Below are 16,753 nucleotides of genomic sequence, written 5' to 3'. Positions count from 1 at the left end.
CCTTCCAGCCCATTCCCCATTCTACCCAGTCCTGCCCTGCCCCCTCCTCTGGGCACAGCCTGGCGCCAGGGACCCTGCTTCCCAGCCTCACCAGACACAATCCTTCCCCTCGAATCTGCGCCTCAGCTCCTCCTGCATGCTTGCGGCGCCCCCACCCTGCCATCCCTCGTTCTCTGCCTTTGCCTGTGCTGTTCCCTTGGACCGAAATGCCCTTTCCTCTTGTTGGGCTGGCCAAGCCCTGCTCACCCCTCACCCTCAGCTCAGAGGCTGCCTGCTCTGGGAAGCCTTCCCGGATGTCCCAGGCTGGGGTGGTGCCCCTGTGGGTTCCTCCATACCCTGGGCTCTACTGTGAAGCCCCTTAGCCCAGCACCGAGCAGGCCCATGGGGCAGCCTGGGGAGGGATGTTGAACTGGTGCCCCTGAGATGCAGCAGCCCGATCCTGCCCTGGAGGGAGAGGTGTGGGGTCCCTGGACACAGGCAGTCGGTCTGTAATGGAGGCAGCAGCTGGCACGGCAGGAGCCCGAGGCTGCATCTGCTCGTCTGCGAGAGGTGATGTCCATCCTGAGCCTTGAGGATGAGGCAGTGAACATTTTCCAAGAACACACCAGGGGTGGTTTGGCTTGTGCCTGGTCCTGGAGGCCTGAGAGAGCAGGGCCTGTTCAGGGTAAACCGGCTTATTCACCATGGGCTGCATTGAGAGGAGAGGAGCAGGAGGTGACAGGGAGGGCCTCGTGTGCCGGGCCATGGAGCTTGGACTCTGAGAGCACCGGGGAGCCACGGGAGGACCATGAGCAGGGGAGGAGCAGGGGCAGCTCTGAACCTGTGTGCAGACAAACTGGATGGGGAAACTGAGGCCAGGGAGGAGGCTGGAGTGATGCAGGGGGGGATGAAGTCTGAACCAAGGCTGAGCCGGGGAGCTGCAGAGGAGGAGACGGGCAGAGAGAGTCAGGGGACAGCAGAATGGGGTTGGGACTGGCAGGTTGGTGAAGGGGGAGCAAGGATGGTGCCAGGGGCCTGGCCTGTGACTGAGTAGGTGGAGGGGCTGCCCAGGACACAGACCCCAGGGTAGGAGGAGCGAGTGCTGTATTCCTTGTGGGCAGTGGTGAGTGCTGAAGGGACCCTCCAGGTGGCAGGGGGACCCCTCTCCAGGGAGACTCTGGCTTCATCTGTGTGCCACGGAGTGACCTGCTCCTTTAACTAGAATTCAGCTCCATCGGCTTGGCAGATACTGACACAAACCAAATGTGTTTTTCATACCACACGGTCCCTAACGCATGCTATTCCTGCATCTTGCCCTGAACCGAAGAAATGGCGATTCGTTCCAATGCAGGCACCTAAACTGACTGTGCTGACCTGGTGAGAAGAGGGTACAGTCCACATGCAAGCGTGTCATTGGTACCTTGCAGGCTATTTCAGCGATTTTCTGGGGCGTGCTGACTTGAGAGGCATTTCACCTCAGGCCTCGGTGTGAGATGGGAACACTCTGTGGGCACCCAGCACAGGGTAACTGTTCCATAGTAGCTGATGTTTGGTAAGTGTTTCTGAGGGACCAGGCTTTGTCCCAATGTTTTTTTTTTTTCTTTTTTTGAGATGGAGTCTTGCTCTGTGTCCCAGGCTGGAGTGCAGTGGTGCAACCTCGGCTCACTGCAACCTCTGCCTCCTGGGTTCAAGCCATTCTCCTGCCTCAGCCTCCCAAGTGGCTGGGATTACAGGCGCCGCCACCATGCCCGGCTAATGTTTTGTATTTTTAGTAGAGACGGGGTTTCACTATGTTGGCCAGGCTGGTCTCAAACTCCTGACCTCCTGATCCACCCACGTCAGCCTCCCAAAGTGCTGGGATTACAGGCGAGAGCCACCGCGCCCGGCTGTCCCAATGTTTTATTAACCGTGTATTGACTTCCTGAACCCTCCCTGGCATCAGCATTGTTGTACAGACAGTGCTGCCCTAGGACTTAGGTCTTACCAAGGGCTTGCAGCTGGTAAGGGCTTAGTGGGTCAGGCAGCCAGGCCTGCCAGCTACAGGGTCCAGTGGCCCTGAGCTCATTTTGTGGCTGAATGGAGGAATCTGAGTACAAGTTCAGGTTTTCTTTTTTTTCTTTTTTTTTGTGAGACGGAGTCTCGCTCTGTCACCCAGGCTGGAGTGCAGTGGCGCGATCTCGGCTCACTGCAAGCTCCGCGTCCCGGGTTCACGCCATTCTCCTGCCTCAGCCTCCTGAGTAGCTGGGACTACAGGCGCCCGCCACCATGCCCGGCTAATTTTGTTTTTGTATTTTTAATAGAGACAGGGTTTCACCGTGTTAGCCAGGATGGTCTCAATCTCCTGACCTCGTGATCCGCCCGCCTCAGCCTCCCAAAGTGCTGGGATTACAGGCGTGAGCTACCGCACCTGGCCACTTTTTTTTTTTTTGAGACACAGTGTCACTCTGTCACCCAGGCTAAAGTGCAGTGGCACGATCTCGGCTCACTGCAACTTCTGCCTCCCGGGTTCAAGAGATTCTCTTGCCTCAGCCTCCTGAGTAGCTGGAATTACAGGCACATGCCACACACCTGACTAATTTTTGTATTTTTATTTATTTATTTTTTTGAGACAGAGTCCCACTCTGGTGCCCAGGCTGGAGTGCAGTGGCACAATCTTGGCTCACTGCAACCTCTACCTCCCAGGCTCAAGCGATTCTCCTGCCTCAGCCTCCCAAGTAGCTGGGATTACAGGCGCCCATCACCATACCTAAGTTTTTTTTTGTATTTTTAGTAGAGACAGGGTTTCACCATGTTGGCCAGGCTGGTTTTGAACTCCTGACCTCAAGTGATCTGCCCATCTCGGCTTCCCAAAGTGCTAGAATTACAGGCATGAGCCACTGTGCCAGGTCTAATTTTTGTATTTTTGGTAGAGACGGGGTTTCACCATGTTGCCCAGGTTGGTCTCGAACTCCTAACCTCAAGTCATCTGCCCTCCTCAGCCTCCCAAAGCGCAGGGATTACAGGTGTCAGCCACCGCATCTGGCCTGGGCACAGTTTTTCAGTGGGAGCCCAGAGGGCACTGATGCCCCCATTTCTCCTTACCAATATCAAGGATGGGAACAGGGGTCCAAGCAAAGAGACTAATGGTGGGGAAGTGGGCAGCCAGTAGACAGCTGGGCCCAGACCTGTTCTTCCCCCCAACATCCTTCCCCTCTCCTCTTCTCTTTACAATTTAATTTTTTTTTTTTTTTTTTTTTTTTTTTTTTTTTGAGACAGGTTCTCACTCTGTTGCCCAGCCTGGAGTGCAGTGGTATGATCATGGCTCACTGTAGCCTCAGCCTCCTGGGTTCAGGTGATTCTCCTGCTTCAGCCTCCTGAGTAGCTGGGACTACAGGTGCTCACCATCACACCCAGCTAATTATTATTATTATTTTTTTTTTGAGGCAGAGTTTCATTCTTGTTGCCCAGGCTGGAGTGCAATGGCATGATCTCGGCTCACTGCAACCTCTGCTTCCCAGGTTCAAGCGATTCTCCTGCCTCAGCCTCCCGGGTAGCTGGGATTACAGGCATGAGCCACCATGCCTGGCTAATTTTGTATTTTTAGTAGAGATGGGTTTCTCCATGTTGGTCAGGCTGGTCTCGAACTCCCAACCTCAGGTGATCCACCCACCTTGGCCTCCCAAAGTGCTGGGATTACAGGCGTGAGCCACTGAGCCCAGCTTGCTATTTTTTTTTTTTTAATTTTAATTTTTTGTAGAGATGAAGCTTTTGCCATGTTGCCCAAGCTGGTCTTGAACTCCTGGGCTCAGGTGATCCACCCACCTTGGCCTCTCAGTGTTGGGATTACAGGCATGAGCCACTGCATTTGGCCTACAGTTTAATATTTTAAACCATTTTTTCCTTCATTATAGAAAAGTTCAAACAAACACAAATAGGATAGTATGATAAACTCCACTAGCCAGCACCTAGCATCAACAATTAGCAATAGTTAATCAGATTTCCCCTGAAGACCTCCACTGTCCTACTATTGGATGATTTTGAAGTAAATCCTACCTAGACTTATTTGGAAATACTTTATTATGTCTCTAAAACATAAGGATGTATTGTAACAAAATCTTTCAAAGCTAAAACTCCTATCATCTGCAAACCTTTGGGCTAATCCATTAATACGTGGCTCAGATGAGCAAACCGGTGCAGTGCAAACCAGTGCAGTGGTTGCTGAAAACTGTAGGCCAGATGGGGCTGGTGGTCTTAGAGCCACTGGAATGAGGGCACGTGTGTTAAAAATACAGATCCCCGGCTGGTGCCTTGGGTCACGCCTGTAACCCCAGTACTATGGGAGGCCGAGGAGCGAGGATCGCTCCAGGCTGGGAGTTTGAGACCAGCCTGGTCAACACAGGGAGAATCCCGTCTCTACAAAAAATACCGGGCTTGGTGGCGCACACGTGTAGTCCCAGCTACTTAGGAGGCCAAGGCGGGAGGATCGCTTGAGCCCAGGAATTCAAGGCTTCAGTGCGTTATGAGTTTGCTTGTGAATAGCCACTGAACTCCAGACTGGGCTACAGAGCGAGACCCTGTCGAAAAAAAAAAAAGAAAGAAAGAAAGAAAAACCCCAAAAATCCCCAAACAGATCCCTCGACTGAGCTCTGGGGACCCGTACTGAAGAGGTCTGGGTAGGACCTCCCCGCCTCCTCAGGGGAGTATGCGGCGTGGGCCGTGCCAGCGTGGATGACCCCGGGCGCTGTGTATGGGTGGGCGCGCACCCCGAACTGAGCCCACGGGGCGCTGTCCCGCCTGCAGATGTTCGGGCAGCGGCGCAGCGCGCAGGCGCTGGAGCTGGCGCACATGCTCTACTATCGCAGTACGTCCAACAACTCGGAGCTGCTCAGCGCCCTGGCCCTGCGCGCGCAGGACGAGCACACCAAGGAGGCGCTGCTGGCTCACAGCTTCCTGGCCCGGCGGCCAGGGGGCACTCAAGGCTCGCCCGAAGGTAGGACGCGGCCCTGGGACCCTGCCCCCAGGGGCCACACCCCCGCGAGGCCCCGCCCCAGCGAGATACGTCCCCACCCCCAGTTCCCACGGGTGGACCTGACGGATTTGCGAAGAGACCCCGGCCCTCAGCAGACAGGGCCTCCGAATCCAGACTCCGATCTTGGTCCCTGATGTGACCGCCCTTTCTTAACCTCAGCCTGGTTGGGAGTCTTGGCTCCAGGGCACGGCCCCCTCCTGTCACTCTTTCCTCTACCTGAGCTGACACTCTTCTTACAAGAGATCATGCGCGCTCCCTGTGTGGGCTCCAGGTGGTCCCCTTCCCTACAGGAGCCCCCACCTTCCCTGCCCAAGAGCCCCTGACTGGTCCCCAGACGAGAGCCCCAGAGATGGGCCTTCTGGCCCTCTCGAGCCTCCTGGGCCTTGTTCCGCTCCCCTCCAAGCCTCAAGATCACTCCTAGGCTTCTCCCAAACCCAGGCCCTTCCTGTTCTTTGCCCTACGCCCCTCCTTGCTGGTCCCTCGAATCTTCCCCGATCTCAGTGTGACCTCAGAACACCTGCCTCTCCTCTTGCAGAGACCTCCAGGTGGCTCCGGTCGGAGGTGGAGAACTGGCTCCTAGCCAAGTCAGGCTGTGAGGTGGCCTTCAACGGAACTCGGGCCCTGGCGCATCTGCAGGCCCTGACCCCCAGCATGGGATTGTACCCACCCCCGGGTTTCCCCAAACTAGACCCAGTGGCTCCGATCACTTCCGAGCCCCCTCAGGCCACGCCCAACAGTAACACCCCCTGAGTAGAACCTACCTCCCTGCCCAGTCAGCAGGCTAGGAACTAAGCCCCGCCTCCTTCACGACAGGCTGTCAATTACGGTTATACTTTTCACTCCAACTTCCAATAACTGACAGGTAATTATTTTTGCTGCACTGTGTGCTTAAGCAAAGCAGCCAATCAAAGTAGCTAGCAGTTGTTAAGTCTCCCCCGCCCCTTCGATGAACAGCCAATCAAAGCGATTTAGCTCTGCTTCTATTCCATTTCTTAGTCCCACCCTCACCATAAACATCCAAGTATGGTTTGGCTGAGGAGCTGGGGGTGTCTGCCAATCACAGCTGCTCAGCTCTGGCTTCTGTAAACCGCCAGGTAGAGTTAAAGCTGCGCCCTCCCGAGACTATATATCATTGTCTTTTTTAGCCCGCTCCAGGCAAACTGCCCATCATGTGCACCAAGGCCGTTAGCCCTGCCTCCTGGCAAACGTCTAGTGACAGCTGCTGGGTTCCATCAACTTTGGGCAGCCAGTTGTCGCTGCAGGGAAGCAACCAATAAGAATTTCTAAAGGAAACCTGATCTTGCTATCAATTGCTGCTGCATAAATGGCAGGCCAGCTGGTCAGCTGCTGATTAGGGTGTCTAGGCTGAAGGAGTTGGAGACCTTGTGCTAGGTAGGTGAACCAGAAACCACCCTCACCACCAAGACTCGCTCCCAACCTGGCTCCCGGCAACCTCAGGTGCCTTCCTCGCCCAGGTCTTTCACCCTTTCTACAGAAACTACCTCGGTCTGGATCTCCCCACCACCAGCAGCCTGTGCAATATTTATTGGTCTATCAATTTCTCCCCTGTCTCCTGTCCCAAAGTAATAAATCATGTTTAATAAGTCTGGATGAGGCTACTCTTAACACACTGCCTTTAGGGTAACCCTGCTCTGTAGAAGTGGTTAAAAAATTATTTTTAAAAATCTAGATGAGTGGGATGGCTGCAGGAGTTGGAGGGAAGGAAAGCATTTGAATCCTGGAAAGAAGGGAGGGACTCTAGCTAGGTCTTGGGGTCCCAGACAGAGAAAGCTGTAGTCCTAAAAAGAGGCTGGGTTCATGGTTGGTGAAACAAAGACAGTCATAGAAGAGGATCTTAGAAGGATCTGATTCCAGAGGAGTCCCAGGGCCTGATGAACAGAGGAGATAGGGTAGCCATGTGCGATTGTGCAGATTTGCAGTTTTGTTTTTTGTTTTTTTTTTTTTGAGATGGAGTTTCGCTCTTGTTGCCCAGGCTGGAATGCAATGGCATGATCTTGGCTCACTGCAGCCTCCGCCTCCTGGGTTCAAGTGATTCTCCTGCCTCAGCCTCCCGAGTAGCTGGGAGGCGCCTGCCACCATGCCTGGCTAATTTTTTGTATTTTCAGTAGAGACAGGGTTTCACCATATTGGCCAGGCTGGTCTCGAACCCCTGACCTCAGGTGATCCACCTGCCTCAGCCTCCCAAAGTACTGGGATTACAGGCGTGAGCCACCGCACCCGGCCTGTGCAGATTGTTAACTGCACAAAGGAACACAGCCACGGGTGGGTGGCTGTAAGATCCAGCCCATACCCCTACATGTATCCTGGTGTGGGGCTGGGTCAGCCAGAAGAAGGGGTACCTCCTAATTTTTGCTAACGTGTCATATGGGCTAGAGGCAGCCTTTGGGGAGAGAGGGGAAGAGTCTCCCTCTCTAGGACCCCAAATGTTCAGTCCCTAGAGAGGGAGACTGGGCTGGGCGCGGTGGCTCACGCCTGTAATCCCAGCACTTTGGGAGGCTGAGGTGGGTGGATCACCTGAGGTCAGGAGTTCAAGACCAGCCTGGCCAACATGGTGAAACCCCGTGTCTACTAAAGATACAAAAATTAGCCAGACGTGGTGGTGGGCGCCTGTAATCCCAGCTGCTCAGGAGGCTGAGGCAGGAGAATTGCTTGAACCCGGGAGGCGGAGGTTGCAGTGAGTGAAGATCGCACCACTGCACTCCAGCCTAGGTGACAGAGCGAGACTCCGTCTCAAAAAAAAAAAAAAAAAAAAAGAGAGGGAGACTGGTTACCTAGAGGGAAAAAGAAAGCTGTCTTCCCAAATGGAAAGTCAGTAGAAAGAAAAAAGAGTCCAAAATTAGCCGGGTGTGGTGGCTCGTGCCTGTAGTCCCAGCTACTCGGGAGGCTGAGGCAGGAGAATCGCTTCAATCCGGGAGGCGGAGGTTGCAGTGGGCTGAGATCGTACCGTACCACTGCACTCCAGCCTGGACAGAAAGAAAAAAAGAGTCCGACAATCTAGAAACACACACTATGCCCGGGGCTCTGAGAGAGAGCAACAGAGTGACAGAAGCTTGAGCAAGGAGACAGGACTGGTCACTGCAGGCTTCCTATCCTAACAGGGTTTGCTGGGACCCAGAATCCAGGTTCTTCCCAGAAGTGTCTGAAGGTCTAGATTCAGGTGCCTCACAGAGGTCTCTTGGGCCTTGAGAGGGGAAGGCCTGGGCTCTTGGGTCTGTGGGAGGGAAAAGGTGCCTGGGGTCCCAGCTCCTGTGTCCTCGGGAGGAAGGGGTTGGGGGCTGGGAGATGGGCATTGTGAGGGCTGAGCAGCTGGTGGTGGGGACCCTGTTAGGTTCAGGAGAGGTCAAGCGTGCGCAGCCTGGGTCCCTGGAGGCGGAAGGAAGGAAGGAAGGAGATCAAGGCAGACCCCGCAGTTAGTTTTATTTTCTGGAGGACACGCGGTGAGGGGGGCCGGGAGGGGGCGGGGGCGGCCGGGCGAGGCGGGGCGCTCACTCCCGCTTCCGTAGGTGGATGTAGATGATGCCGCTGACCAGGGCGAGGGGGAAGGCCACCCAGGCCAGGGCGAAGCAGTATCCGAAGCTGCCCCCTCGCGGGTGCTTCGCCAGCATCTCCTCGGCGTGAATGGCATAGATCAAGGCCCCAGTAAACACCGCCAGGCCTGCGGAAGACGAAAACCACGCGTCACGCAGTGCCCCCTCAAGACTACATTTCCCAATATCCCATGGTGGCAAAGAAGCGCCGGAGGGCCCGTGGGCAGCGCCACTGCCTGCTGGGAGTTGTGGTTCTCTCCCCAGCGCCGTGCAACCGCAGCGCGGCCTTAGGTAACTGATTTAATCTCTCTAGGTCCAATAATATCTCTCTATCCATCCAAGTAATATTTTTGAGTGTGTTTCTATATGCGAAACATGCAGTAGTAAATTCATAAAGCAAGAGAGAAGCTTTGCAAGAACCTATAATGTTCCCCAAACTGACTATGATTAAGTTAGCCCTTTGCACCTTAAGTCAAAAAATTAAAAAGTATGCAAAACTTCTTGAAGTGTCTGATGCACAATAGGCACGCGAGAAACAGCGGTTGGCTGATATAAATACCATTACTATTATGATTCAGAGCCGCCGACCCTGGGACCAAAACTATTTACCTATACTTCCTTCCCCAGCCCCGGCTCCCTGAAACTCTTAAGTTCCCTGATGACTCATACGCACAAGCCACGACTATCATTAGCCACTGAAAACTATAAGTCCCAGCAATCCCTGGGGGCAGAGAGGTAGCCCACGGAGGCACCTCTCGTGGCTCTTGGGGTGTGGAAAATTGTTTTTTTCTATGAGAGGCCCATTCTCAGGGCCCCCAGCATCTTGGCACACCCCACTCCCTTCTGCTCAATTCTTGGGGGATTAGGGGTGGGGAGGGGCAGTGCTCACTGGTGCAAAGCTGGCAGAGGCCGGTGGCATAGAAGAGACCTCCTCGTCGCATGGTGTAGAGCTGGAACATGAACAGGATGAAGGAGAGACAGCAGAGAATGAGGGAGAGCACCATGAGGACCTGCACCGCCTTCAGCCAGCCTGCAGTAAGGAGGACACAGAGGGGGACATCATGGTGGGTCCAGAGTTCCAGCTCCACCTGCTTGCTCACCATGTGACCCTTCTCTGCCCCGTCCCTGCTCCCGTTTAGGCCCATACAAGCCTAGATACTTAGATGTATCACTTACGTTGACCTTGAGCCCTGTTACCTTGCTAAATTCCCTTCTCAGTTCTAGTAGTTGCTTTGCCAATTTTTTTTTTTTTTTTGAGACTAGGTCTTGCTCTGTTGCCCAAGCTGGAGTGCAGTGGTGTAATCATGGTTCACTGCAGCCTTATCCTCCAGGGCTCAAGAAATTCTCTCACCCCTGCCTCCTGAGTAGCTGGGACCACAGGCACAAGCCACCACACCTGGGTAATTTTTAAATTTTTGTAGAGACAGGGTTTCCCTATGTTGTCCAGGCTGTTCTTGAACTCCTGGGCTCAAGTGATCCTTCCTCCTAAGCTTCCCAAGGTGCTGGGATTACAGGTGTGAGCCACTGTGTCTGTCTGCTTTGCAGAATTTTAACGGATTTTCTACATAAACAACATGTTTATGGGAATAGAGACACTTTTTCCTAATTTATTTCCCATGCCCTTTATTTCTTTTTCTTGCCTTCTTGCATTGGCTATTCCAGTAAAACGTTGAATAGAAGTGGTGAGAGCAGACCACTTCCTTTAATCTTAGTTTTGCATTAAATCTTTCACACAGAACTTTAGATAGATCCAGCTCTATTCCTTTAGAACTCCAATGAACCTGGCCCCACCCCTTTAGAACCTTAAGTGGTTTCAGCTCCATCCCCTTGGAACTTGGATGAAATGGTCCCAGGCATCCATTCAGAGCACCAGCCCCATCTCCTTAGAGCTTTGGAAAAATACTCTTGTCTTCTCAGAATATTGGGAGATTTTTCTCTATTCTTTTTTTTTTTTGAGACGGAATCTTGCTCTGTTGCCCAGGCTGGAGTGCAGTAGTGCAATCTCAGCTCACTGCAACCTCCACCTCCTGGATTCAAGCGATTCTTCTGCCTCAGCCTCCTGAGTAGCTGGGACTACAGGCACATGCCACCATGCCCGGCTAATTTTTTTGTATTTTTAGTAGAGACGGGGTTTCATCATCTTGGCCTGGCTGGTCTCGAACTCCTGGCCTTGTGATCCACCCACCTTGGCCTCCCCTTTCTATTCTTTAAACCTATAGCATGCCGTCTCACCCTTTCTGAGTCAGAGGAGGAGGCTTTTATCTATATGGCCTCTTCAGAACAGGAGGTACTGGCTGGATGTGGTGGCTCACGCCTGTAATCTCAGCACTTTGGGAGGCTGGAGCAGGTGGATCACCTGAAGTCAGAAGTTCAAGACCAGCCTGGCCAACATGGTGAAACCCGTCTCTACTAAAAATGCAAAATTAGCCAGGCTTGGTGGCTCACACCTGCAGTCCCAGCTACTCGGGAGGCTGAGGCAGGAGAATTGCTCGGACCCGGGAGGCAGAGGTTGCAGTGAGCCAAGATTGCGCCACTGCACTCCAGCCTGGGCAACCAGAGGAAAGCTCAGTCTCAAAAAAAACAAAAAAACAAAAAACAAGAGGTAGGTACATCCAGACAGGCGGGACATGCATTAGCCCTAGGCACTCAGCCACTCAGGCCTGGACCTCGCCCACTCCAACTTTGTTGGGGGAGGGTTCCCAATTCTCAGTCCCGTGAGGACACGAAGGGTTTCCCTTCCCCTTTGAAGACCAGTCCCGCCGCCCTCACCCCTCACCATTCTCGCTGACATTACTGCAGGCCCATGTTTTGGTGTCGTTGTTCCACGTGCAGTCGTACCAGAGATTCAGGGACTCTTTCCCGGGGAGAGTCCACCAGGACTGGGATGGACAGAGAATGAAACAAGGGGCAGGGTTAGAAAGGAGAGGGGACAGGGTCAGGCAGACTGTGGGAAGGGCTGGGAAAAGGGTGGGGTATCTGGGATGGGGTGGAACTGGGGAGAGTTAGGATTTAATATGAGAGGAGGTAGGGTCAGGACAGGGAGGAGGCATCGGAGGTAGAGCTAAAAGGGTTAACCTGGTGGTTCATGCCTGTAATCCCAGCACTGTGGGAAGCCGAGGCAGGTGGATCACTTGAGGCCAGGGGTTCGAGACCAGCCTGGGCAACATGGTGAAACCCCGTCTCTACCAAAATAAAAAAAGTAGCCAGGCGTGGTGGCAGGTGCCTCTAATCTCAGCTACTTGGGGGGCTGAGACAGGAGAATCTCTTGAACCTGGGAGGCCGAGGTTGCAGTGAGCCGAGATCGCACCATTGCACTCCAGCCTGGGGGACAGAGTGAGACCCTGTCTCAAAATAAATGAAATAAAATATAAAAGAAATACTAGGTAAAGGGGGCGGGGCCAGAATGCCTTTAGAGGAGGGACGTGGCAAGATTCTGAAGGGGAGCAGAAGGGCCCTGAACTCCAAGTAGGCTTACCTTGTCCAAAGTGGCCACGAAAAGCAGTATAAGAATGAGGATGTGAAGGGCTGAGACCACCAGCAAGAGGAGTGACATGGCTGCAGTGGAAGCCTGGGGAGGGGGAGCAGGGGACAGAGTCTCAAGAGGCTGGCACAGGCCAGGCACACTCACGCCTATAATCCCAGCACTTTGGGAGGCCGAGGCGGGGGGATCACCTGAGGTCAGGAGATCGAGACCAGCCTGGCCAACATGGTGAAACTCCATCTCTACTAAAAATACAAAATTAGTTGGGTGTGGCGGTGCACACCTGTAATCCCAGCTACTTGGGAGGCTGAGGCAGGAGAATCACTGGAATCCGGGAGGCGAAGGTTGTAATGAGCCAAGATCATGCCATTGCACTCCAGCCTGGGTGACAGAGCAAGACTCCATCTCAAAAAAAAAAAAAAATTTTGGCATAAAGGCAGGTGAGATGTCTCCTGATGGAGGAAGGGCGTGGGTGCAGACTCCTGGGTCTCTCAGGGAGGAGACCGCTGGGGCCTGGATTCCTGAGATCCCCATTGGCTGGAGGGGTGGAGAGGGCCAAAGATGGACTCTTGGGTTCCTTGAATGAGGACTAGCAATGTGGCTTCTCTCTCCCCAGAACCCTGTCTCTGGGTTACATACAGGCCAGATAGTGAAAATTCAAGTTGAGACCCCACCCTGCACCCCGATATCAGGATCGAGGAGCTGCCCCCAGTGACAGGCATTCTTGACTCACACCACTCCTCTCCTGGGGTGAGGGGAGGAGGGGGACCTGGTGAGTCATCTGGTGACTCATCACCCCCCCCATCTCTAAGCACCAGGGAAACCCCAGCCCCTGGCTATGTTCACGAGGTCCTCACCCCACCCTGCTGCCAGACTGGTGACTGTTGGACATCTTCTGGAGGAAATGGATAGGATTCACGCAGGGGGGAAGAGAGGCCTGAGAAGAAGGAGTTAGCCTCCCAGGACTCTTTGGTGCTCAGGAACAGGGGACCTAGAGGTCTCCCAGATTTGGGGTGTTCTCATGCAATGCCCTGATCTCAGGGCCCCCAGAGGATAGTGGACACCTCTGAGGGGAAAACTGCAGGAAGTTTTCCAGTGGAGGGCTCTGCTGGGACCCCAAAACTTTGCCGGGCCCCACCCCTTCCCATATCCCCACCTCAAGTGCTAAGAGATCACTTATTAAATTACAAGGATTTCCAAGAGTAAGGGGCGTCTCTCCCAGCCTGGGGGTGTCCTTCCCAAACTGCTACATTCCCAAGTAAATTAAGAAGTCCCAGCCCTGAATAACGGACTGGAAACTTACCGAGAGCCGCGAAAAAAGTCAGAGCTGGAGTCGGAGTCTCGTCCCTCGCTCGGGCCTCCGTGCCCCGCCCTTCTCCTCCCTCCTTTCACCCTCCGGAGGCCCCCGCCTCTCTCACCGCCTTCCTCGCTCCTTTGCTCTCCCCTCCAATCCGGAACCCTTTCTGTCTCGCTTGCTCTCCTGCCTCTCTTCTCTCCCTCCTGCCCTCACTGTCTGGGCCTCCTTCTCTCTTGCTCCCGTTTCTCTTTCTCTCCTCCTCTCAATATATACTGACCCTTTTATAAACCCACCCTCACCGCACCCAGCTGAGGTCGGCTGCCAGTGGGAGGGCCCAGGCACTCCGGTTCCTCTTTCTTTGGGCCCCCACCCAATCCCCCCAGACAGACATCATCTGGGGCTCCCTCCCAGGGTTGAGATGAGAAACTCTTGGAATGGGGCTCTGGGGAGGGGCAAGCGTCAGGGGTGGGAGGGCCCGATTCTCAGGACCCTTGAGTTTTGAGGTCTTGTCCTGGGACCGGATGTCTGCTTTCCCTGATGGAGCTTGGAGCTGGATAGGAGTCTGGGAAAGGAGGCCAGATTTCTGTGGCATGGACTGAGATTGCGCTGGTGAAATTGGCCCCGTGGTGGGGGGTCAGAAGATGGGAGATGAAATTTGTGAAACTCGGCAGGGCGTTGTGGCTCATGCGTGTAATCCCAGCACTTTGGGAGGCCGAGACGGGCAGTTCATCTGAGGTCAGGAGTTCGAGACCAGCCTGGCCAACATGGTAGAAACCCGTCTCTATCAAAAATACAAAAATTAGCCAGGCGTGGTGGCGGGTGACTGTAATCCCAGCTACTCGGGAGGCTGAGCGAGAGGTGGAGGCTGCAGTGAGTTGAGTTTGCACCACTGCCTTCCAACCTGGGGGACAAAGTGAGACTCTGTCGCAAAAAAAAAAAAAAAAAAAAAAACAACTTGTGAAACTCTGGAAGCGGGGAGGAAGCGGAAGCTAAGAATCCCAGCGCCATCATTTCCTGACTCAGTGACCTTGAGCCAATTATTTCACCCACCTAGGCTCCAGTATCTTAGTCTATGTTGAGAGTATAATAATGCTGACAAAATGCTAATACTGATAATAATAATTCTGATACTTATGCTGAATGAATAAGGTAATACTGGTACACTCACACACCTAACCTGTTCCTTCCTTCATCAAACATTTATTGAACATGTACTCTGATCTGGGAGTTAATAATGAAAACAGACATGAGCCCTGCTGGTATTATGGAGCTTGTCTTCTAGTAGAGGAAGACAGACAAGAGAAAACATCAATGATGAAGATAAATCTCAGATAGGGATAAGTGCCTTGAAAAATAAATACAATAGGCTGGACGTGGTGGCTCACGCCTGTAATCTCAGCACTTTGGGAGGCCGAGGCCGGAGGATCACCTGAGGTCGGGAGTTCAAGACCAGCCTGGCCAACATGGTGAAACACTGTCTCTACTAAAAATACAAAAATTAGCCGGGCATGGTAGTAGGCGCCTGTAATCCAAGCTACTTGGGAAGCTGAGACAGGAGAATTGCTTGAACCCGGGAGGCGGAGGTTGCAGTAAGCTGAAATCGTACTACTGCACTCCAGCCTGGGTGACAGAGCAAGACTCCATCTTAAAGAAAAAAAAAAGAAGAAAAGAAAAATAAATACAATAATAAATAGAGTAATGGAGATAATGACAGAGTGCAGGGAAGACTACTTGAAACAGGAAAATCAGGGAAGGCCTCTTGGAGGAGGTAACATTTGAGCTGAAGACAGGAGGCATTTGAACGCTGGGGTTGGGGAGTGGTGGGGGGGCGCGGGGGGAACAGGAAGTGCAAAAACTCTTAAAGCTTTTGAGAACAAGCTCAGGTTGTTTAGGGAGCAGACAGAAGGGCCAGTGTGGCTGGAGCACAGGGAGACAGAGGGAGTGGTGAGAAGGGAAATCAAAGGGTGCCCTTGAAGACTAGGGGAGGGGCTTGGATTTCATTCTAAGTGCAGTGGAAAGCCATTAGGTTTTAACAGAGTGTAGTACCAAAGATTTTTTTTTTTTTTTTTTTTGAGATGGAGTCTTGCTCTGTCATCCAGGCTGGAGTGCAGTGGCATGATCTCAGCTCACTGCAACCTCCACCTCCCGGTTCAAGCGATTCTCCTGCCTCAGCCTCCTGAGTAGCTGGGATTACAGGTGCCCGCCACCACGCCCAGCCAATTTTTGTATTTTTAGTAGAGACGGGGTTTCTCCATGTTGGCCAGGCTGGCCTCGAACTCCTGACCTCCAGTGATCTGCCTGCCTTAGCCTCCCAAAATGATGGGATTACAGGCATAAGCCACCATGCCCGGCCCCAAAGGTTTAATGTTAACTATTATTATTAATTTTGGGGATATTAAATTGGGGTCGAGGTGATGACTACTATGTACACGAGTCTCTTGGGCGGGGACCAGGTGCCCAGAACTCTGATAAATTGAGAGCAGGGGAATTCAAATCCTGGATCCAGGGAAGGGAACTGGATGATGGGATGTCTGGGTATCTGATGGGCCAGAGCTGGGTTTGGGATAGCTGTTGGTAATTCGGGCTCCCTGAGGGGGTGAGGGATGGACAGTTCAGTGCCTGGCTGGGTACCCCGAGACCTGGAAGCTGGGATACCAGTATAGCACAGACTCTAGAGCCACACTGGTTGGACTCAAAATCCAAGCTGTTTTACTCAATGGCTGTGTAATTTTTGGCAAGTTACTAATAACTTCTCTATGCCTCAGTTTCTTCATCTGAAAAGTAGAGATAATAGTAAATACATTATAGGGCAGTTCTTAGGGTAGTGCTAGTCATATCAGGCATTGGGGCTCTGAGTCAGTACTGGGGGACCTGATTCAGGATCTCTAGGAGTTGGGGAAGGGGCAAATTCTTGGGTCCATTGGGTCTCAAGGCTAAAGTTGGGAATCCAAAATGAGGGTCCCTGGGGGAGAATAAGTAGTCTCAAGTGCCTGAGAGGGACAGAAACTGGGGTCTGCACTCAGATCCCTAAGGAAGTTGCAAAGTCTGGGTCACTGAAGGAAAAATTAGGGGCTGGGGAGACATACGTTCCTCTTGGGTGCAGGAAAAGAGGGCTCCACTTTCTTGAGAGGACTAGGGGGAGCCAGGGTCTAGGAAGATGGAAACTTGAGCCGGGGAGGTGAAAAACACGAGTCTAGGACTCAGAATCAAGTTCCCTGAGTGGAATCGGCGCCAGGCTTGGGTACCCTGGGGACATTAGGGGGTTTCCCGCACTACGGCTATGTAGAAGGGGAAGAATCAGAGGATCTGAGGGTGGCGGCGGGATCTCCCCATCCTGGGCCTCCGAGATTATGAGCTGAGCTGAGCGTACGCAGGCCGCTTCCTCCCACAGGAAACCGCGGGCTTCGGGCACACCCAGCCTGCAGGGAGAGGCGCCCACT

General features: G+C 53.3%; 2 protein-coding genes across 5 annotated transcripts in view; one reads left to right on the top strand and one right to left on the bottom strand.

The window, feature by feature from the left end:
* Positions 1-6,596, top strand: part of TMEM143 (transmembrane protein 143) — a 31,632-nt gene extending 25,036 nt beyond the window's left edge. For all 4 annotated transcript variants that reach the window (XM_063657280.1, XM_054463002.2, XM_054463003.2 and 1 more), the window contains 2 exons: positions 4,759-4,948; positions 5,523-6,596. In XM_063657280.1, coding sequence (XP_063513350.1) covers positions 4,759-4,948; positions 5,523-5,737 — 405 coding nt within the window. In that variant the 3' untranslated portion in view covers positions 5,738-6,596. The remainder of the gene's footprint in view (positions 1-4,758; positions 4,949-5,522) is intronic.
* A 1,804-nt stretch (positions 6,597-8,400) lies between these two features.
* EMP3 (epithelial membrane protein 3 (MAM blood group)) lies at positions 8,401-13,864 on the bottom strand. The gene is made up of 5 exons (XM_054462999.2): positions 13,320-13,864; positions 12,011-12,103; positions 11,312-11,414; positions 9,425-9,565; positions 8,401-8,663 (listed from the first exon to the last, which is right to left on the bottom strand). Exons 2-5 carry the CDS (start codon positions 12,086-12,088, stop codon positions 8,494-8,496), a joined length of 492 nt encoding a protein of 163 aa, XP_054318974.2. The 5' UTR covers positions 12,089-12,103; positions 13,320-13,864; the 3' UTR covers positions 8,401-8,493.
* Between the last annotated feature and the right edge of the window lie 2,889 nt (positions 13,865-16,753).

This window comes from Pongo pygmaeus, chromosome 20, assembly GCF_028885625.2.
Source record: "Pongo pygmaeus isolate AG05252 chromosome 20, NHGRI_mPonPyg2-v2.0_pri, whole genome shotgun sequence".
NCBI lineage: Eukaryota > Metazoa > Chordata > Mammalia > Primates > Hominidae > Pongo > Pongo pygmaeus.
The sequence above is the reverse complement of the archived record's forward strand: the minus strand, read 5'-3'. Positions and strand labels throughout refer to the sequence as shown.

What these genes read in the sequence shown, in the direction of transcription:
- EMP3 (XM_054462999.2), bottom strand. Translation starts at nt 12,088, where the DNA reads ATGTCACTCCTCTTGCTGGTGGTCTCAGCCCTTCACATCCTCATTCTT. An exon ending in CAGTAATGTCAGCGAGAATG is followed by an intron (nt 9,566 to 11,311) that starts GTGAGGGGTGAG and finishes TCCTTACTGCAG; the next exon opens with GCTGGCTGAAGGCGGTGCAG. An exon ending in CCTCTGCCAGCTTTGCACCA is followed by an intron (nt 8,664 to 9,424) that starts GTGAGCACTGCC and finishes CGTCTTCCGCAG; the next exon opens with GCCTGGCGGTGTTTACTGGG.